At 45.3% G+C, this 17,652-nt stretch overlaps 1 protein-coding gene across 1 annotated transcript in view; it reads left to right on the top strand.

The window, feature by feature from the left end:
• Positions 1 to 412: 412 nt before the first annotated feature.
• The window catches only part of CERS1 (ceramide synthase 1), a 113,808-nt gene continuing 96,568 nt past the window's right edge, over positions 413 to 17,652 (top strand). The window contains exon 1 of the mRNA XM_044285486.1: positions 413 to 1,040. Coding sequence (XP_044141421.1) covers positions 801 to 1,040 — 240 coding nt within the window. The 5' untranslated portion in view covers positions 413 to 800. The remainder of the gene's footprint in view (positions 1,041 to 17,652) is intronic.

Genomic DNA, 17,652 nt, shown 5'->3' with positions numbered 1-17,652 from the left:
AGCAGTATAAAACCACCTTATGTCAATCCACCTGCTGTTTTTGAAGCCACAATTTGGAGTGGATCCAGAATAAAGGAGGCAGTAGATAGTTTCTGATATTCTCCCCCTTCCTTTATCTCCATTCCTGATGTTGCAAAAACTGCAGGTGTGAACGCCCCCTTATGGGATGACATACTCTGGGTAGAGAAGTGGTTAAATGAGAACAGCAGCTGTATTATGCGAGGACGGGACTCCGCATGTGATGCCAGTCCACTCCATGGTGGCTGCCTATGACTGAAGGATCTGACATCACTCGGGCTCTGTCCCCGCGCCTCCTGATTGGCTGGCGGACACTCGTCCCTTTTCTGCCCTCCTTCCATTCAAACGTGCCGTGAATATACATAGAGGCTGGCACTGTGCGGATCTCCACAGACCTGCATGCACCATCCTCTCCGACTGGATCTGATCGCTCTCCTCCCTTCTAGATCCTGCCCTGCTACACTGGATCCTACCAATCAGGGTGAGGGAGATTCACTGCACCAGCTGCCCCCTCCTATCCAGCTACGGCAAGAAGATTCGGGGGCTGCTGCTCAGCTTCCTTCCCACCCTCCCATAGCTGCTGGCATCAGTGCCCCCTCTTACAGATGCGCAGAAGATAAGGAAGGGGCACAGCAGAACATCATTTACTGCCCCTGATGTCAGTGCCAACCATCTGTCCTGCATGCAAGGGGAAATCTTCATGGACTCCATGGTCTGCACGTTAACCTGTCAAGCTTATTAGGAGCTGCTGTACTGGTATTTATAAGCAGACCACCATTCTCATGACAGCCATGGGGCAGGATGGGCAGATTGCATCTTCCCAGGGGTATGTGGATCTTCTCCTTCAGAGTAGTAGACAATTCATTGGAGCCCTGAAAGAATGCAAAGGCTGTGGCTTGGCATCATCATGGGACACATTTCGGGCTCATGCCTGTTTCACCTGGATGGAGTTCTTGTGTGTTATCTTTTGCGCCCTGGCATGGACTGGCATACGCATGGCAACTACTAGATGGATCTTCCATGTAAGTGACATTTTATGAACTGTGGGCATGTGCCTAGAGAAGAGGAGCAAGGGGTGCATATTCCAGCACAATAGTTGCTATTCTTCACACTCTCATAGTATAGAAAATTGTATATGTCTCACCTGTATACCTGCATAGTAGTTGATAGGAGAAGTTAGGTGGTACTACCTACACTACAGCTAGTAAAGTATGTATAACTTACCTATAGGTACACCAGCGGGTCACTAATTCCACCTTTGTCATAGAAAAGTGGAGTCTTTGATCTATAAAGTGGCCAGAACTTGTGGCATAGTTCACATTATTGCACACAAACATCTAATGGCACCTAGTCCTAATCCAAAGTTATCAGGACATGCACTGTCCCCATGTAGGAGGGATCTGACTAACCTTCTAATACACACATGGTTACCTCTAAAACATTATGGGCAAGGGCCTGCTGCTGAGCTGACCATCTAAAACATGGGCGAGGGCCTGCTGCCGAGCTGACCATCTAAAACATTATGGGCGAGGACCTGCTGCCGAGCTGACCATCTAAAACATGGGCGAGGGCCTGCTGCCGAGCTGACCATCTAAAACATTATGGGCGAGGTCATGCTACTTAGCTGACCATCTAAAACATTATGGGCGAGGGCCTGCTGCCAAGCTGACCATCTAAAACATTATGGACGAGGACCTGCTGCCGAGCTGACCATCTAAAACATTAGTTGCGAGGGCCTGCTGCCGAGCTGACCATCTAAAAGATTATAGGCGAGGGCCTGCTGCTGAGCTGACCAGCTAAAACATTATGGGTGAGGGTCTGCTGCGAACTGACTCTCTAAAACAGGGGCGAGTGCTTGCTGCTGATCTGACCATGGAAAAAATTAAGGTTGAGGGCCTGCTGCTGAGCTGACCATCGAAAAAATTATAGTTGAGGGCCTGCTGCTGAGCTGACCATCGAAAAAAATTATGGTTGAGGGTCTGCTGGTGAGCTGACTCTAAAACATTAGGAGTGAGGACAGCCTAATAAGCACGTTGATATGATGGAGGCGGACGAGAAAAGGAAGATTTAACCATATACCCTTTTTTGTGGTGGAAGGGGTGCATGGCAATACAGTGTATTCAATACACCATAAGTGCCTTTATGTTCAGCTGCTTTCCTCTGGTGGAGTAGAGAAGTCAGGGGCAATCCAGGTCTTGTTCATTTTTATATGAGTCAACCTGTCAGCATTTTCAGTTGCCAGTCGGATGCGCTTATCAGTTATTATGCCCCCAGTAGCACTAAATACCTGCTCTGACAAAACGCTGGCGGCAGGGCAGGCCAGCACCTCCAAAGCGTAGAGCGCCAGTTCGTGCCACGTGTCCAGCTTGGACACCCAATAGTTGTAAGGCACAGAGGGATCATTGAGGAAGCTGACACGGTCTGCTATGTACTCCTTCACCATCTTCCAAAACTTTTCTCTCCTTGTGACACTAGGCCACGCATCAGGGTGAGGTTGCTGGCAGGGTGTCATGAAACTGTCCCAGGCCTTGGAGAGTGTTGCCTTGACTCTGTTGGAACTGCTGTGTGTTGCCCTCGTCTCCTCTCCTCGGTTGCCCAAGGAACTACGTACTCTGCTGCCAGAGTTGTCAGCTGGAAATTTTGAGAGCAATTTTTCCACAAGGACCTTCTGGTATTGCACCATTTTGCTAGTCCTCTCCACCACAGGAATCAGAAATGAGAAGTAGTGATGAACAAGAATTCTCGGCCGAACTACTGTTCGGCTAGAGCATCGCTATGCTCAGCAGATCCGAGTGCTCGGCTGAATAATTTGGGTGCTCAAATACAATTTAATACAATGGAAGAACCCTAGGCACCCCCTGCTCGTAAGAAAAGAGGATGTCTGGTTCATAAAAAAAAAGGTTAGAAATTGATGGAAACCCCATCAAAAAGGTTTGGCAACAGCATTAAAAGGATAGCTGGATGCATCTTAGACTCCTATTATGTACAACATACAATAGACAACCACACAAAGGCTATATGCCAAAAGCCAGGTATTTACAAGCTATCAATCTATCCACGAAACAGATAACAGCCAGCATACCTTACAATGGCAGCCTTGTGCACTATGAGATATTCCAAACCAGGTCTCATTTGACTGGGGAACCAGTAAACCTTAGTTATTTTGTATCTGTTGGATGGCTTGGGTGGAACTGCACACCTAGATCAATATCATTAGAGCGACAAAAAGTTTTCTGATTGTCCTAACATAATATTCAATAACCTTTCTATACAGTTTTGCCATGTAAACATGGCAAAACATGGGCATATGGGAAAGACATGCAAATGAGCAGAATCTGCCTTGTTTTTCAGCTGTCATAAGACTATGAAAACCAATAGATGGCTCTATTGAGTTATGAACAGCACCCTCTATTGGTTTCACAGTCTTATGACAAGACAAATATTCTTGTCAGAAGACTATTAAACCAATAGAGGGCGCTATTGAGTTATGAACAACGCCCTCTATTGGTTTCACAGTCTTATGACAAGACAAATATTTATATATTTCTCCTTAAGACAAATATTCTTGTCAGAAGACTATGTAACCAATAGAGGGCGCTGTTCATGACTCAATAGCGTCATCTATTCGTTTCATAGTCTTCTGAAAAGAAAATTAGACTGAGTCTTATGACAAGCTTATTAGTGTAGCCTTAGATTAGAATATTCGCAATTAGAATATTCGCGATCTACACTAGGATGATATCTGACACTGGGAAAGCTGGGTAATAACTCACTGATAAAATCTGACACTGGGAAAGCTGGGTAATAACTCGCGATCTACACTGAGTTATTACCCAGAGGTGGAAGTGGAGGAGGAGAAGTTGCAGCCACTAATGTAGGTGGTGGCGGAAATCCTGATAGAAGTAGGACCCACAATACTTGGCGTCGGTAGCACCTGTGCCATCCTAGGGTACGACTCGCTCCAGGCCTCCACAATGTTCACCCAGTGTTCCATTAGAGAAATGTAGTGTCCCTGGCCAAAAGCTAAGTACTTGTTGCCTTCGCTGTTTCTTATTATCTGGGGTGTGTTGTTTTTAGGCCTCAGGGAGCCGCAGGAACCAGCTGTCTCATCCCCTGCTACCTATCCTAGGGCTCGTTAGTTTTAGCAGGGCTTTAGGTATCCGGTGTATGACTATTTCCACCATCAGGATCTGCTCATACTGGCAGGAGTTAGGGAAAGGCCTAGGCCCTAGGGATTACTAGGAGGTCACCATCCCTCTTCCTTAGCTTTTGAGGCCTAGATTGTGGTCTATTCGTTGTGGTGTGTATTTGGTGTTTTCCCTTCCCTGTGACATTATTAACCGCCTAACCGCTATCCGTTGTTTTATCAGTGCAGCTATGGATATTGTTTCTGCACTGGTCGATCGTAGGCAGGGGCTGTCTTTGGAGGTGGCTGACCTCCGCACAGCTGTTGCACAGTTTCAGAGACCACAGGCGGTAGGTTCCGGCAGCGGGAACCAGGCCTGCCCTGAACCGAAAGTTGCTCTCCCAGATAGGTTTTCTGGGGGAAGTGACAACTTTGTTCTGTTCAGGGAATCGCGCAAATTATATTTTAGACTGCGTCCTAGCTCTTGTGGGGACGAGAGTGAGAGAGTGGAGATTATTATTTTTTTGCTGAAAGGTGACGCTCAGTCTTTCTCTTTGCCGACTGGTTCAGAATCCCTCCGGTCAGTAGATTAATTTTTCAGAGCTCTGGGACTTATCTACGATGACCCAGATCGGGTTTCCCTGGCCGAATCTAAGTTGCGTTGCTTGCAGCATAGAGAGCGTTCAGCTGAGTCCTATTGCTCTGAATTTAGGAGGCGGGCAACAGATACGGAGTGGAATGACCCAGCTCTCCGTAGTTAATTTAGTCAAGGACTGTCTGAGAACCTGAAGGACGCCTTGGCATTTCACACAAATCCAGAGTCATTGGAGGCGTCCATGTCTCTGGCCGTGCATATTGATAGACGCCTGAGGGAGAAATCTAAAGTTCCTCTCGCTCGGGACGTATTATCATACAGGGAAGCGGTCTCTTCTGACACTTTGGGTAAAGAGACACTCGAGCTCGTGTCTGGTGATGAGCCAATGCAGTTGGGTCAGGTCACACCTGGACCAGGTGATAAAAACTTTAGGATTAAGAAAAGACTTTGCTTTTTCTGTGGTCAAGGAGGACATTTTGTTAATGTATGTTAAGGAAAAGGAAAAAAAATGTCCTAATGTGTCTAGTCCTCCTCTCACTCGTAGTGTGGATGGGGAAGTTGAGAATGTACTTTTGTCTTTTACCGGTAGTACCCGATTTCTCCTGCCTGCCAAGGTGGCACTAGATTCCAAAACTGTGGAAATGGAAGTATTTATTGACAGTGGGGCAGGGGTTAACTTAGTGGATGGCTAGTTTGTCCGTATGCATGGTTTGACAACAAGCGCATTAGACAAAAATATTTCTGTGTTTGCGATTGATTCTGCCCCTCTCTCTCAAAAGTGTCTGTCTCAAATGGTGCAGGACATTCGCTTAAAGGTGGGAGATTCTCATATTAAATCCATTTCATGTTTTGTGCTGGAGAATTTGCCTGCTCCTATGATGTTAGGTTTACCATGGTTCACTAATCATAACCCTACTATCGATTGGCAAGCGAGACAGATTCTCGATTGGAGTGATTTCTGCCTGGACAACTTTTTTAGCACGTCGCTTTCTGTTGTAACTACAAAAATGTTACCTCCTTTGGTTTCTGATTTTTCTGAAGACCAGGAGTTGCCTCCTCATCGGGAGTATGATTGTCCTTCAACCTTATTCCCGGAGCTAGATTGCCAAAGTCTCGGTTGTATAATCTTTGTGAACCCGAAAGAGTAGCCATGCGAGAGTAAATCACCGAGCGTTTGGGTAAAGGTCATATTAGACCATCAAAATCACCAATGGCGGCGGGGTTCTTCTTTTTTAAAAAAAATTATGGAACTCTTAGGCCATGTTTGGACTTCCGTGAGCTTGAGTTTTTATAAATGTATGTTTTAATGTACTGTAACTGTGAAGCACTTTGGGCAATAACATTGCAATTAAATGTGCTATATAAATAAATACAAGTTAAAATGCATTTCTCACTCTATCAAGCTTGCCATGTGCACTTTTTAAATTTGATCAATTGGTTAGTGTAATGTTTACTATCTTTACTCACTCCAAACACTCCACACAGTTACTCTGCCCACTCCATAAAGTTACTCTGCCCAGTCCAACCTTTCCATAGTTACTCCAGCCACTCCAACCACACAACAGTTACTCCGCCCACTCCAGTTGTAGACTATTGATGGAGGCAAGAACACTTCACACAATTTCCCCAGAAATGTTTGCTTTTCAAGTTTGAGATGTTTTGTCTCTGAGAATCAAGAGGAGTGGTCTTCATTTTTGTCATTGGCCGAGTTTGCCATAAATAACCGTAGACAGAAGTCCACTGATAAGTCGCCGTTTTTTGGTGCATATGGGTTCCATCCGCAGTTTGGCACATTTTCTGGTACTGAGACGTCTGGTATACCTGAAGAGGAAAGATTCTCCTCTTCGTTGTCATCTATTTATTAGCGCTTTCGTTCTAAGGCCTGGGGTATGGACATCTGTACGCTGCGCTGGGACACAGAAGTGGATATGCTAGCTGATGGTGCTTGTCAAGGTCCTGGCAGGCATCTGGGCCTGCATATTGGATGGGGGATTGGCATGCAACACAGGGGAAGAGGAGGCAATGGTGTGACCCGCAGACACTGATTGTGGACCCAGGCGTGCGGCCCACCTATTAGGGTGCTTTGATGCCATGTGGCGGATCATGCTGGTGGTGGTGAGGGTGCTAGTGTTCACACCCCTGCTCATTTTGGTACGGCACAGGTTGCAAATAACAATTATTTTATCGTCCGCACTTTCCTTAAAAAAGCGCCAGACTGCGGAACACCTACCCCTTGGCAAGGGAGATTGCCGCAAGGGGGTGCTCCAGGGAACAGTTGAGGGCCTGTTTGGTGTGGCCCACCTTCTCCCTTTTGCCACCTCACTGCCTCTTCCAGCCTGTTGCTAGGCCCTCCCCCTCTGTACAGCTGTCCTCGCTCGGCTTACCACCTTCCCAGGTTGGGTCAGTGATTTCATCGTCCACCACCTCCTCTTCCACTACCTAACTCTGGTCATCCTCCTGACGTGTTGACCTAGCAACAACCTCACTTATTGACAACTATGTCTCATCCTCATCATCAACCTCTTGAGACACTAATTGCTGTTGATTTATTGGCAAGTGTCTCATCATCCTCATACACCTCGGGAAACACTAATTGCCATTCGCCACCGTCATCTTCTTGTAACTGTGGATGCTCAAGAGTTTGGGCATCAGTGCACACGATCTCCTCATGTCCCTCTTCAAGCGGGCTTGGCGAGCGGCCCAAATCAAGGAATGGCGATGAAAAGAGCTCCTCGGCATATTCGAATGTGGGATCACTTGTTTGGCAAGACTCTCCATGGTGGGAGGAAGGAGGATCAGGTTGAGGATTCTGTTGACCAGACTCTTGACTACTGAGACTGGACTTTGTGGAAGACAGGGTGGTGCTTAACCGACTGGAAGCATTATCTGCTGCAATCCAACCGACTACCTGGTCGCACTGGTCTGACTTCGAGAGTGGTGTCCTGCACCGTCCTGCAATCTGGGACATGAAGCTAGGTATCGTGGATGAGTGTGTGTCTTGTGCTCCTGCAGCAGGCACAGTTTCAACGCGCTCAGGGCCACGGCCTCTGCGTGCACCATCAGCAGCACAGCCACTACCCCCATCCCTTACGGCTCACCTTCTGCATATTAAATGGGATATATGCTTGCAAGTATGTCACACGTACAGTAGCGCAGGTTTTGTAAGTGTATGCACAAATAAATTAAACTGAATGTCACTGATATTTAGGATGTGCAAACGTTATACAGGAGATGTAGCGCAGGTAATGTCACTGTCAGCAGCGGCTAATAAAAAATTACATGGAATGTCACAGCTATTTAGGATGCGCAAACGTTATACAGGAGATGTAGCGCAGGTAATGTTGCTACTGGCACCAGCAGCTAATGTTATACAGAAGAAGTAACACAGGTAATGTCGCTGCTGTCACCGGCGGCTAACGTTATATAGGAGATGTAGCACAGATAATGTCACTGCTGTCACCAGCGGCTAACGTTATACAGGAGATGTAGCGCAGGAAATGTCGCTGCTGTCACCAGCAGCTAATGTTATACAGGAGATGTAGCGCAGGTAATGTTGCTGCTGTCACCAGTGGCTAAGAAAAAATGACAGTCAATGTCACTGATATTTGGGATGCGGAAACGTTATACAGGAGAGGTACCACAGGTAATGGCGCTGCTGTCACCAGCAGCTAAGAAAAAATTACAGTCAATGTTGCAGATATTTGGGATGCGGAAACGTTATACACGAGATGTAGCGCATGTAATGTCACTGTCCGCAGTGTCTACGGAAAAAGTACACTGGAGGTCACATATATTTTTAGGATGTACAAATGTTATACAGGAGATGTAGCGCAGGTAATGTAAATGTCCGCAGCGGACACTGTCTACAGAAAAAGTACTCTGGATGTCACAGATATTTTTAGTATGCGCACACGTTAAACAGGAGATGTAGCGCAGATAATGTCGCTGTCCGCAGTGTCTACGGAAAAAGTACACTGGATGTCACAGATATTTTTAGGCTGCGCACACGTTACACAGGAGATGTAGCACAGATAATGTCGCTGTCTGCAGCTGCCAAACAATTGCAAGCTCTTTAGCGCAGGTTGCGCTAAAAATATATATTGCTGCCAGATACAACAATAGTCCTTAAAAGTACTTTTGGGTCTCTAACAATTGCACACAATTTAGCGCAGGTTGCGCAAATAATATATATTGCTGCCAGATACAACAATAGTCCTAAAAGGACTTTTGGGTCTATACAATTGCACGCAATTTAGTGTAGGCTGCGCTAAAAATATATATTGCTGCCAGACACAACAATAGTTCTTTAAAGGACTTTTGGGTCTCTAACACCAACCCTGCCTAAAAAAAAAAAAAAAAATCCAATTAAATCAATTCCTTACACTATCTGTCCCCTCTACAGCACAGCTTTCCCTGACTAAGGGCTCATGCACACGACAGTATGGCTTTTTCAGTGTTTTGTGGTCCATTTTTTACGGATCCGTTGTTCTGTTTTTTGTTTCCGTTGTGTTTCCGTTTTTCCGTATGCCATACAAAAGTATAAAAAAATTGGGCTGGGCATAACATTTTCAATAGATGGTTTAGCAAAAACGGAACGGATACCGAAGACATAAGGATGCATTTCCGTATGTGTTCAGTTTTTTTTGCGGACCCATTGACTTGAATGGAGCCAAGCACCGTGATTTGCAGACAAGAATAGGACATGTTCTATCTTTTTACGGTACGGAAATACTGAAACGGAATGCACACGGAGACACTTCAGTTTTTTTTGCTGAACCATTGAAATGAATGGTTCAGTATATGTACCGCATACTGAACTAAAAAAACGACCAGTATACTGAACGCAAAATACTGTTGTATGCATGAGCCCTAACGCTGAGCCGAACCACATGTCATTGGGCGCTTTATAATGGCTACGGCATTACAGTGAGTGGCAGTACTTATCGGCACGTTTATTGGCTGCGTAGCAGCCAACAAACGTGTGGAGAGGAGACTCGAGCATCACGCTAGAGCACATGCAGTATTCGGCCAAACACCGCGATGTGCCGAGCATTGCGATGCTCGAGCAACACTACTTGCTACCAATCCCTAGCGATTTTCTTCTTAATAAATACCAAACAATTCCCTCCACTCCCATCCACAGATGGTCATATAGGGCATATTCATACGAGCATGTTCGCTGCATGAAATGCGTTCCATGTGGAGCGTGAATTCTCATAGTGGACACTGCTCCTTTGACTGGACCTCAAGGCATTGTAATTTATAATGCTGTGTTGTCTCTGCCCAGCCTCAACTGTAATGATTTTTAATGAATTCCACCCCCTCCCCAGACAAGCCCTTTAAGGTACCTTTTCATGAAGTGATTATTGGTGCGAGCGGCAAACGAGTCTTTTATGGGTGCAGTGAACGATTCAGCAATGACCTTTTAGACTTGAAGATTATCATTCGAAACAATATAGTTGCGATCGCATTATCCATCATTGGTAGAAAATAGACTGCAGAATTTACGCTAAGCGATTTTATGCACAATGTGCAGTGAGGGCCGTGTAACGTCCCCTTTCTTCCTTCCCACATACTACGATTGGTTGATAAAGGAACAAATAGCAAGAGAACTTGCAGGCGAAAATTGAAATTGTAAATGTTTGCTCGTACTTCAAAAAGTGGCGTGCTTGAAACGCACCCATGGTGGAATTGGCAACGTTGTGCGTGCAATAAACAATTGCTGTTTACACAAAGAAAATCTTTCAACGACCAACGATGATTTTTGTGCCTATACAAACGATCGGACCAGCAAGAATTCTTCCAACTGTCGCTAGTTGCTTTCTCGTTTACAGCTTTGACACGGAACGATAATTGGCCAGTTTCGCACGATTGAATGAGAATTGACAAGATAATCGGTATGTGTAAATCAGGGATGCTCTACCTGCAATACTCCGGCTCATATAAAAATACAACTCCCAGCATGACCTAATAGCTGTAGGCTGTCCAAGAATGCTGGGAATTGTAGTTTTGCAACAGCTGAAAGGCCGCAGGTTGGGCATCCCTGGTGTAAAGGTACCTTTAGCCATCATGCTGTCTTGCAGGTAATGACCAGAAGAGGCTTCCTGTCCCTCTTCTTGCCTCTGGTGTCAAAAAGCAATGGACACCAAACAGAGCAAACCATAATGGCAGGGAGCAGAACAATAGGCCCCATTTACACTAGCACATATTTTATTAAGAAAAGTAAATAATGGATCCATTTTGAGACCTTGTTAAGTTCTGTTGAATGTAGATTGTTGGATTGGACTAGAAAGCTCTAGCAGATGCAAGAATATGAAGGATCATACCGCAATTCTGTCTTTCCGGGTGCCTTCTAAGTGGTGACTCTGAGGTGATTTTGCGCAGGTCTGGTAAATGTTGTGCTCTGTATGTGGCCCATGATCTCTTGTATATTAGAGCACAGTCCTGACAGACAATACACTGCATCTCTTTTACGTCTGCCATTCCTGACTAGAAAAACAGGGCCTAATATTTCTAATGTCATTGAGGGTCATTTATGTCTCAGGCATAAAAGAAAAGTCGCAGCCCCCTTTGCGCCTTTTTTAACACCCAGTCTACAATACAGCCTGGGCCTGTGGTAGTGTTTACTCTAAGCTCATGGACTGCCAGAGGTGCAGCTAATTTATGATGAGGCGCACGCTTCGTTATAAATTAGCCAAATCCTCTGGCAGCGTTGAGGGGAAACAAAGACCTGCATAAAACGCCGGTCTTTGTAAATGACCCCCATTGTTCTTATCCAGTCTGGTAAAACCAAGGCCTGACTATTCTCCCTTGTCCTCACATAGACAAATGTGAATTCCTGCCTTCTTCCTACATACAGCACAGAAGCAGAACAAGACTTTCACCTCCAGCCAAAATCACAGGGGGTGGAGATGAATTTTAACTGAGAACTAAATGGTTGCAGCTGCGGGACAGTCACCCATAGCAACTGTAGCAACCGCATGCTACACAGTGGTGGCACGGATTTGTCTGTATGTAACTAACACGTGTCTATGTGTAGCACAAGACTTCTGGGAATGGCAGTCAAATACATCATGCATACATGTCACCAGCAAAATAGCTTGTGAATACAAGTGCCTTAAGGGTGGCTTCACATTACAAAAAAAGGATACAAAATCGCAGCACTCCACGCTTTTTTATCCTGCAGGTTCCAGTAAAAAAAAACGTCAGAAGTATCCATTAAAGGGATTATCTCACTTCAGCAAATAGCATTTTTCTATGTAGAGGAAAGTAATACAAGACACTTACTAACATATTGTTATTATGCATATTGCTTCCTTCTCACATTATACACTCCTCGTTTCCATGGTTACGACCACCCTTCAATCCAAAAGTTATGGTCGTGCTTGCACACTATAGGAGAAAACTCCGGCCTCTCTGGTGACCGGGACTGTGGTACGACACATAGGCTAGTGCTTTTTCCTACAGTGCATAAGCACGGCAACCACTGTTGGATTGAAGGGTGGTCGTAACCATGGAAACGGGCAGTGTATAATATGATGGAAAAATTAATCCAGCCAGCAAAGGAAGCAATAGGGATAATCACAATACATGTTCCTTTTATTACCTTCCTCTACATAATAAATGCTATTTGCTGAAGTAACACAACCCCTTTTTTGTGTATGTTAAACGGATGGCAAAAATGTGAACCCAGCCTAAGAAATATATCCTAATACAATAAAGTAGGTCACCTTAGCTTGGTTGTCCCACCTGGATAACCCCAATCCATATTCATTATTATAGTGCCTGAACAGCAGAGAGGGGGCCCCCTGTCTGGATCCCCCTCTTTTAGCCAGAGCAGATAACACTGCAAGGTGTTGGTTGCCTGTTTGTATGAATGAGCATTGTGTGAAATGTCTGCCTGCCAATTACATAGCAATCCGACACTCCCAGGTCAGGTCAGGTACTTGGCCCCTAGCCTTGAAGCCTATACGGCAGTAAAATAGCGCAGGTGATCAGGAAGCGATGACACCATTGCAACTGCCAGAGGCAGGTCTCAGGCAGCGCAATAATGTCATCGTAACCACCTGTACTGGGAGGAAGGTCTCAGACTACAGCGTGCACCACAGACTGCTGCATGGAACAGGACTCAGATGAGTGGGTACACTATAGGGGGCACTACTGGGTGATCGCATATAAGATCCGCACAAATTTCCATGTGCGTTTCTACAGCATATCCACACCGAAATCTGCAATTTGTATTTGTGGCTTTTGGTGTGGATTTGGTGCGGTTTTGTCGCAGATCTGACCCTTTATTGGAAAAGGGTGGAACCCGTAGCTAAAACCACAAACATAATTGACATGCTATAGATTTGGAAATCCACACGGCAGGTCAATTTCCACACAGAAAATATCCACAAAGTGTACTTGAGATTTGTGTAATCTCATACACTTTGCTGGTACTGTACTATGCAAAGTCTATTCTGCACAGGAAAAACGTGCAGGTAACCTTGGGGTGCCTTCACATGCGGTAGATTTGTTGCAGAACATTTCTGAAACTGAGAGCCAGTTCCATTCATGTGAATGGGGCTTGCAGAAATCCAGATGCTTACTGTCCGCAGGAAGCACATGGATTTCTGCAAGCGACATTTAGAAGAATGGAACTGATTTTCCGTCTCAGAAATATCCTGCATGTGAAGGCATCCTAAGGCTGGTTTCACATGAGCAAGTTCAACGCATTGAACTTGCAGCGTGTGTCTGTGGAATCTCCTGTACTGACCTCCATAGAACTGATTGATTTATGATGCTATGTAACTCTTACCCTGGGTTCACACCTGAGCGTTTTACAGCGCGTTCCTACGCGCTGTAAAACGCTCAACAAGGAGAAACCTGTGCTTCCCTATGGGAATGGTTCTCACCTGGGCGTTTTACAGCGCGTACGATCGCGCTGTAAAACGCCCGACGCTCAAAAAAGTTCTTGAGCTTTTTTGGGGCGTTTTGTCGCACGTTCCCGTACATAGACTTTCGGGAACGCGCGACAATGGGAGTTTGCTTGTCTCTGTATGCGCGATTGTAAACGCCGGTACAATCGCGCATACAGAGAGCTCCATCGCGAACGCTCAGGTGTGAACCCAGGGTTAGGCTGGGTTCACACGGGCGAGATTTCCGTGCGGATGCAATGCGGGATGTGAACGCATTGCACCCGCACTGAATCCGGACCCATTCATTTCTATGGGGCTGTGTACATGAGCGGTTATTTTCACGCATCACTTGTGCGTTGCATGAAAATCGCAGCATGCTCTATATTGTGTGTTTTTCACGCAACGCAGGCCCCATAGAAGTGAATGGGGCTGCGTGAAAATCGCAAGCATCTGCAAGCAAGTGCGGATGTGGTGCGATTTTCACACATGGTTGCTAAGATGACAGTCTATTCGCTGTATTATTTTCCCTTATAACATGGTTATAAGGGAAAATAATAGCATTCTTTAATACAGAATGCTTAGTAGAAGGTCAATTGAGGGTTAACAACATAAAATAAAATTAACTCACCTCCTCCAATTGATCGCGTAGTTGCCGTTCTCTTCTTACTTCTTTAATCATGAGCTGCCAGGTAAAGGACCTGTGGTGACGTCACATCACATGGTCCATCACGTGGCGATGGGCCATGTGATTGGACCACGTGATGATCTCAGTGACGTCGCCACAGGTCCTTTGACAGGTCCTGAGGAAAGAACAGGAGACCGCCAGCTACGCGATCAATTGGAGGAGGTGAGTTAATTATATATATTTTTTTAACCCTCAATTGAACTTCTACTAAGCATTCTGTATTAAAGAATGCTATTATTTTCGGTTATAAGGGAAAATAATAAAATCTACACTACAACTAACCCGAACTTCATTGAAGAAGTTTGGGTCTGGGTACTACATTCATTTTTTTCTCACGCGTGTGCAAAACGCATTGCACTCGTGCAGAAAAAACTTAACAACGGAACACAATCGCAGTCAAAGCTGACTGAAATTGCGTACCTAGTCGCGCAGGTTTGCCGCAATGCACCCGGGACACATCCTGAGCCAAAATGTGACGCCCGTGTGAACCCAGCCTTAGGCCTCTTTAACACGGGCGTTGCGTGTGAGGGCTGGATAGGATGCCGGTGCGTTGCGGAAAAATGCCCGATTTTTCCACGTGAGTGCAAAGCATTTTAATGCGTTTTGCACGCGCGTGAGAAAAATCATCATGCTTGGTACCCAGATCCGGACCTCTTTACAGAAGTTCAGGTTTGGGATCGGTGTTGGGATCGGTGATTCTGTTCCCTCGTTTTAGGTTATATAGATGCGGACATGCACGGCTAGATCGCCGCTAGCATGTCCGAAATATACCTGTCCTATAGGGCTGTGTCCTTTTATTTAGTTAAAAAAATTATTTTAGAGATATGTAAATGAGCTTTGTAAGGAGCCCAAGGGGCTGTACTAACCTTTCTGGTGCCCAGCCACGCTCCTCTGTGAAGGAGCCCAGAACCGCCTGCAGCCTCCGAATCTCCTCCTTTCTTTACAGTTAGATTGCCGTAATCTCGCGATGCCAGCACAGGGAAGGAACACTACAGGGAGTGCAGAATTATTAGGCAAGTTGTATTTTTGAGGATTAATTTTATTATTGAACAACAACCATGTTCTCAATGAACCCAAAAAACTCATTAATATCAAAGCTGAATATTTTTGGAAGTTGTTTTTAGTTTTAGCTATTTTAGGGGGATATCTGTGCAGGTGACTATTACTGTACATAATTATTAGGCAACTTAACAAAAAACAAATATATACCCATTTCAATTATTTATTTTTACCAGTGAAACCAATATAACATCTCAACATTCACAAATAAACATTTCTGACATTCAAAAACAAAACAAAAACAAATCAGTGACCAATATAGCCACCTTTCTTTGCAAGGACACTCAAAAGCCTGCCATCCATGGATTCTGTCAGTGTTTTGATCTGTTCACCATCAACATTGCGTGCAGCAGCAACCACAGCCTCCCAGACACTGTTCAGAGAGGTGGACTGTTTTCCCTCCTTGTAAATCTCACATTTGATGATGGACCACAGGTTCTCAATGGGGTTCAGATCAGGTGAACAAGGAGGCCATGTCATTAGATTTTCTTCTTTTATACCCTTTCTTGCCAGCCACGTTGTGGAGTACTTGGACGCGTGTGATGGAGCATTGTCCTGCATGAAAATCATGTTTTTCTTACCTTGCAGACTTCTTCCTGTACCACTGCTTGAAGAAGGTGTCTTCCAGAAACTGGCAGTAGGACTGGGAGTTGAGCTTGACTCCATCCTCAACCCAAAAAGGCCCCACAAGCTCATCTTTGATGATACCAGCCCAAACCAGTACTCCACCTCCACCTTGCTGGCGTCTGAGTCGGACTGGAGCTCTCTGCCTTTTACCAATCCAGCCATCTGGCCCATCAAGACTCACTCTCATTTCATCAGTCCATAAAACCTTAGAAAAATCAGTCTTGAGATATTTCTTGGCCCAGTCTTGACGTTTCAGCTTGTGTGTCTAGTTCAGTGGTGGTCGTCTTTCAGCCTTTCTTACCTTGGCCATGTCTCTGAGTATTGCACACCTTGTGCTTTTGGGCACTCCAGTGATGTTGCAGCTCTGAAATATGGCCAAACTGGTGGCAAGTGGCATCTTGGCAGCTGCACGCTTGACTTTTCTCAGTTCATGGGCAGTTATTTTGTGCCTTGGTTTTTCCACACGCTTCTTGCGACCCTTTTGACTATTTTGAATGAAACGCTTGATTGTTCGATGATCACGCTTCAGAAGCTTTGCAATTTTAAGAGTGCTGCATCCCTCTGCAAGATATCTCACTATTTTTGACTTTTCTGAGCCTGTCAAGTCCTTCTTTTGACCCATTTTGCCAAAGGAAAGGAAGTTGCCTAATAATTATGCACACCTGATATAGGGTGTTGATGTCATTAGACCACACCCCTTTTCATTACAGAGATGCACATCACCTAATATGCTTAATTGGTAGTAGGCTTTCGAGCCTATACAGCTTGGAGTAAGACAACATGCATAAAGAGGATGATGTGGTCAAAATACTCATTTGCCTAATAATTCTGCACGTAGTGTATACCGGCACTGCGCATGCGCGAGCTCGCACATCGCGAGATTACAGCAATCTAACTGAAGAAAGGAGGAGATTAAGAGGACGCAGGCGGTGCTGGGCTCCTTCACAGGGGAGCGTGGCTGGGCACCAAGAAGGTTAGTACAGCCTCTTGGGCTCCTTACAAAGCTCATTTACATATATCTAAAATCATTTTTTAAACTAAATAAAAGGACACATCCCTATAGGACAGGTATATTGCGGACATGCTAGCGGCGATCTAGCCGTGCATGTCCGCATCTCTATAACCTAAAACGAGGTGACAGAATCCCTTTAATACAGAATGCTAAGTAAATTAGGGATAGAGGGGTTAAAAAAAATAATTACAAATTAAACTCACCTCATCCACTTGTTCGTGCAGCCAGGCTTCTCTTCTTTCTTCTTTGAGGACCTGGGGGAAAAGGACCTTTGGTGACGTCACTGCGTACATCACATGGTCCATCACCATCTGCATCACCCCGCATATGTGCCGGCGACACCTCCAACAACAAATGGAGCCACGCCCAGCAAAGCGGACGCCAGAAAACACAGTTCCCGGCATAAGGTATACGTGCATGCGCTAGACCCGCAATCACCTGACCTGATCATGTGATGGGTGTCAGGCACACACCGCGACCACTCACCTAGGATAGATTACATAAAAAGGAATATATTATACTTTAATGAATTATAGAAGTAGATATCAGAAGATATTAATTAGGTGTATTATATGGTATCACAGGCCATCATATACCAAGGACATGAATTGAACCGAACATAGGGACATC

The sequence above is a fragment of the Bufo gargarizans genome, chromosome 1, assembly GCF_014858855.1.
Source record: "Bufo gargarizans isolate SCDJY-AF-19 chromosome 1, ASM1485885v1, whole genome shotgun sequence".
Lineage (NCBI taxonomy): Eukaryota > Metazoa > Chordata > Amphibia > Anura > Bufonidae > Bufo > Bufo gargarizans.
Note: the sequence above shows the minus strand (reverse complement) of the source record. Positions and strands in the feature narration are given on the sequence as shown.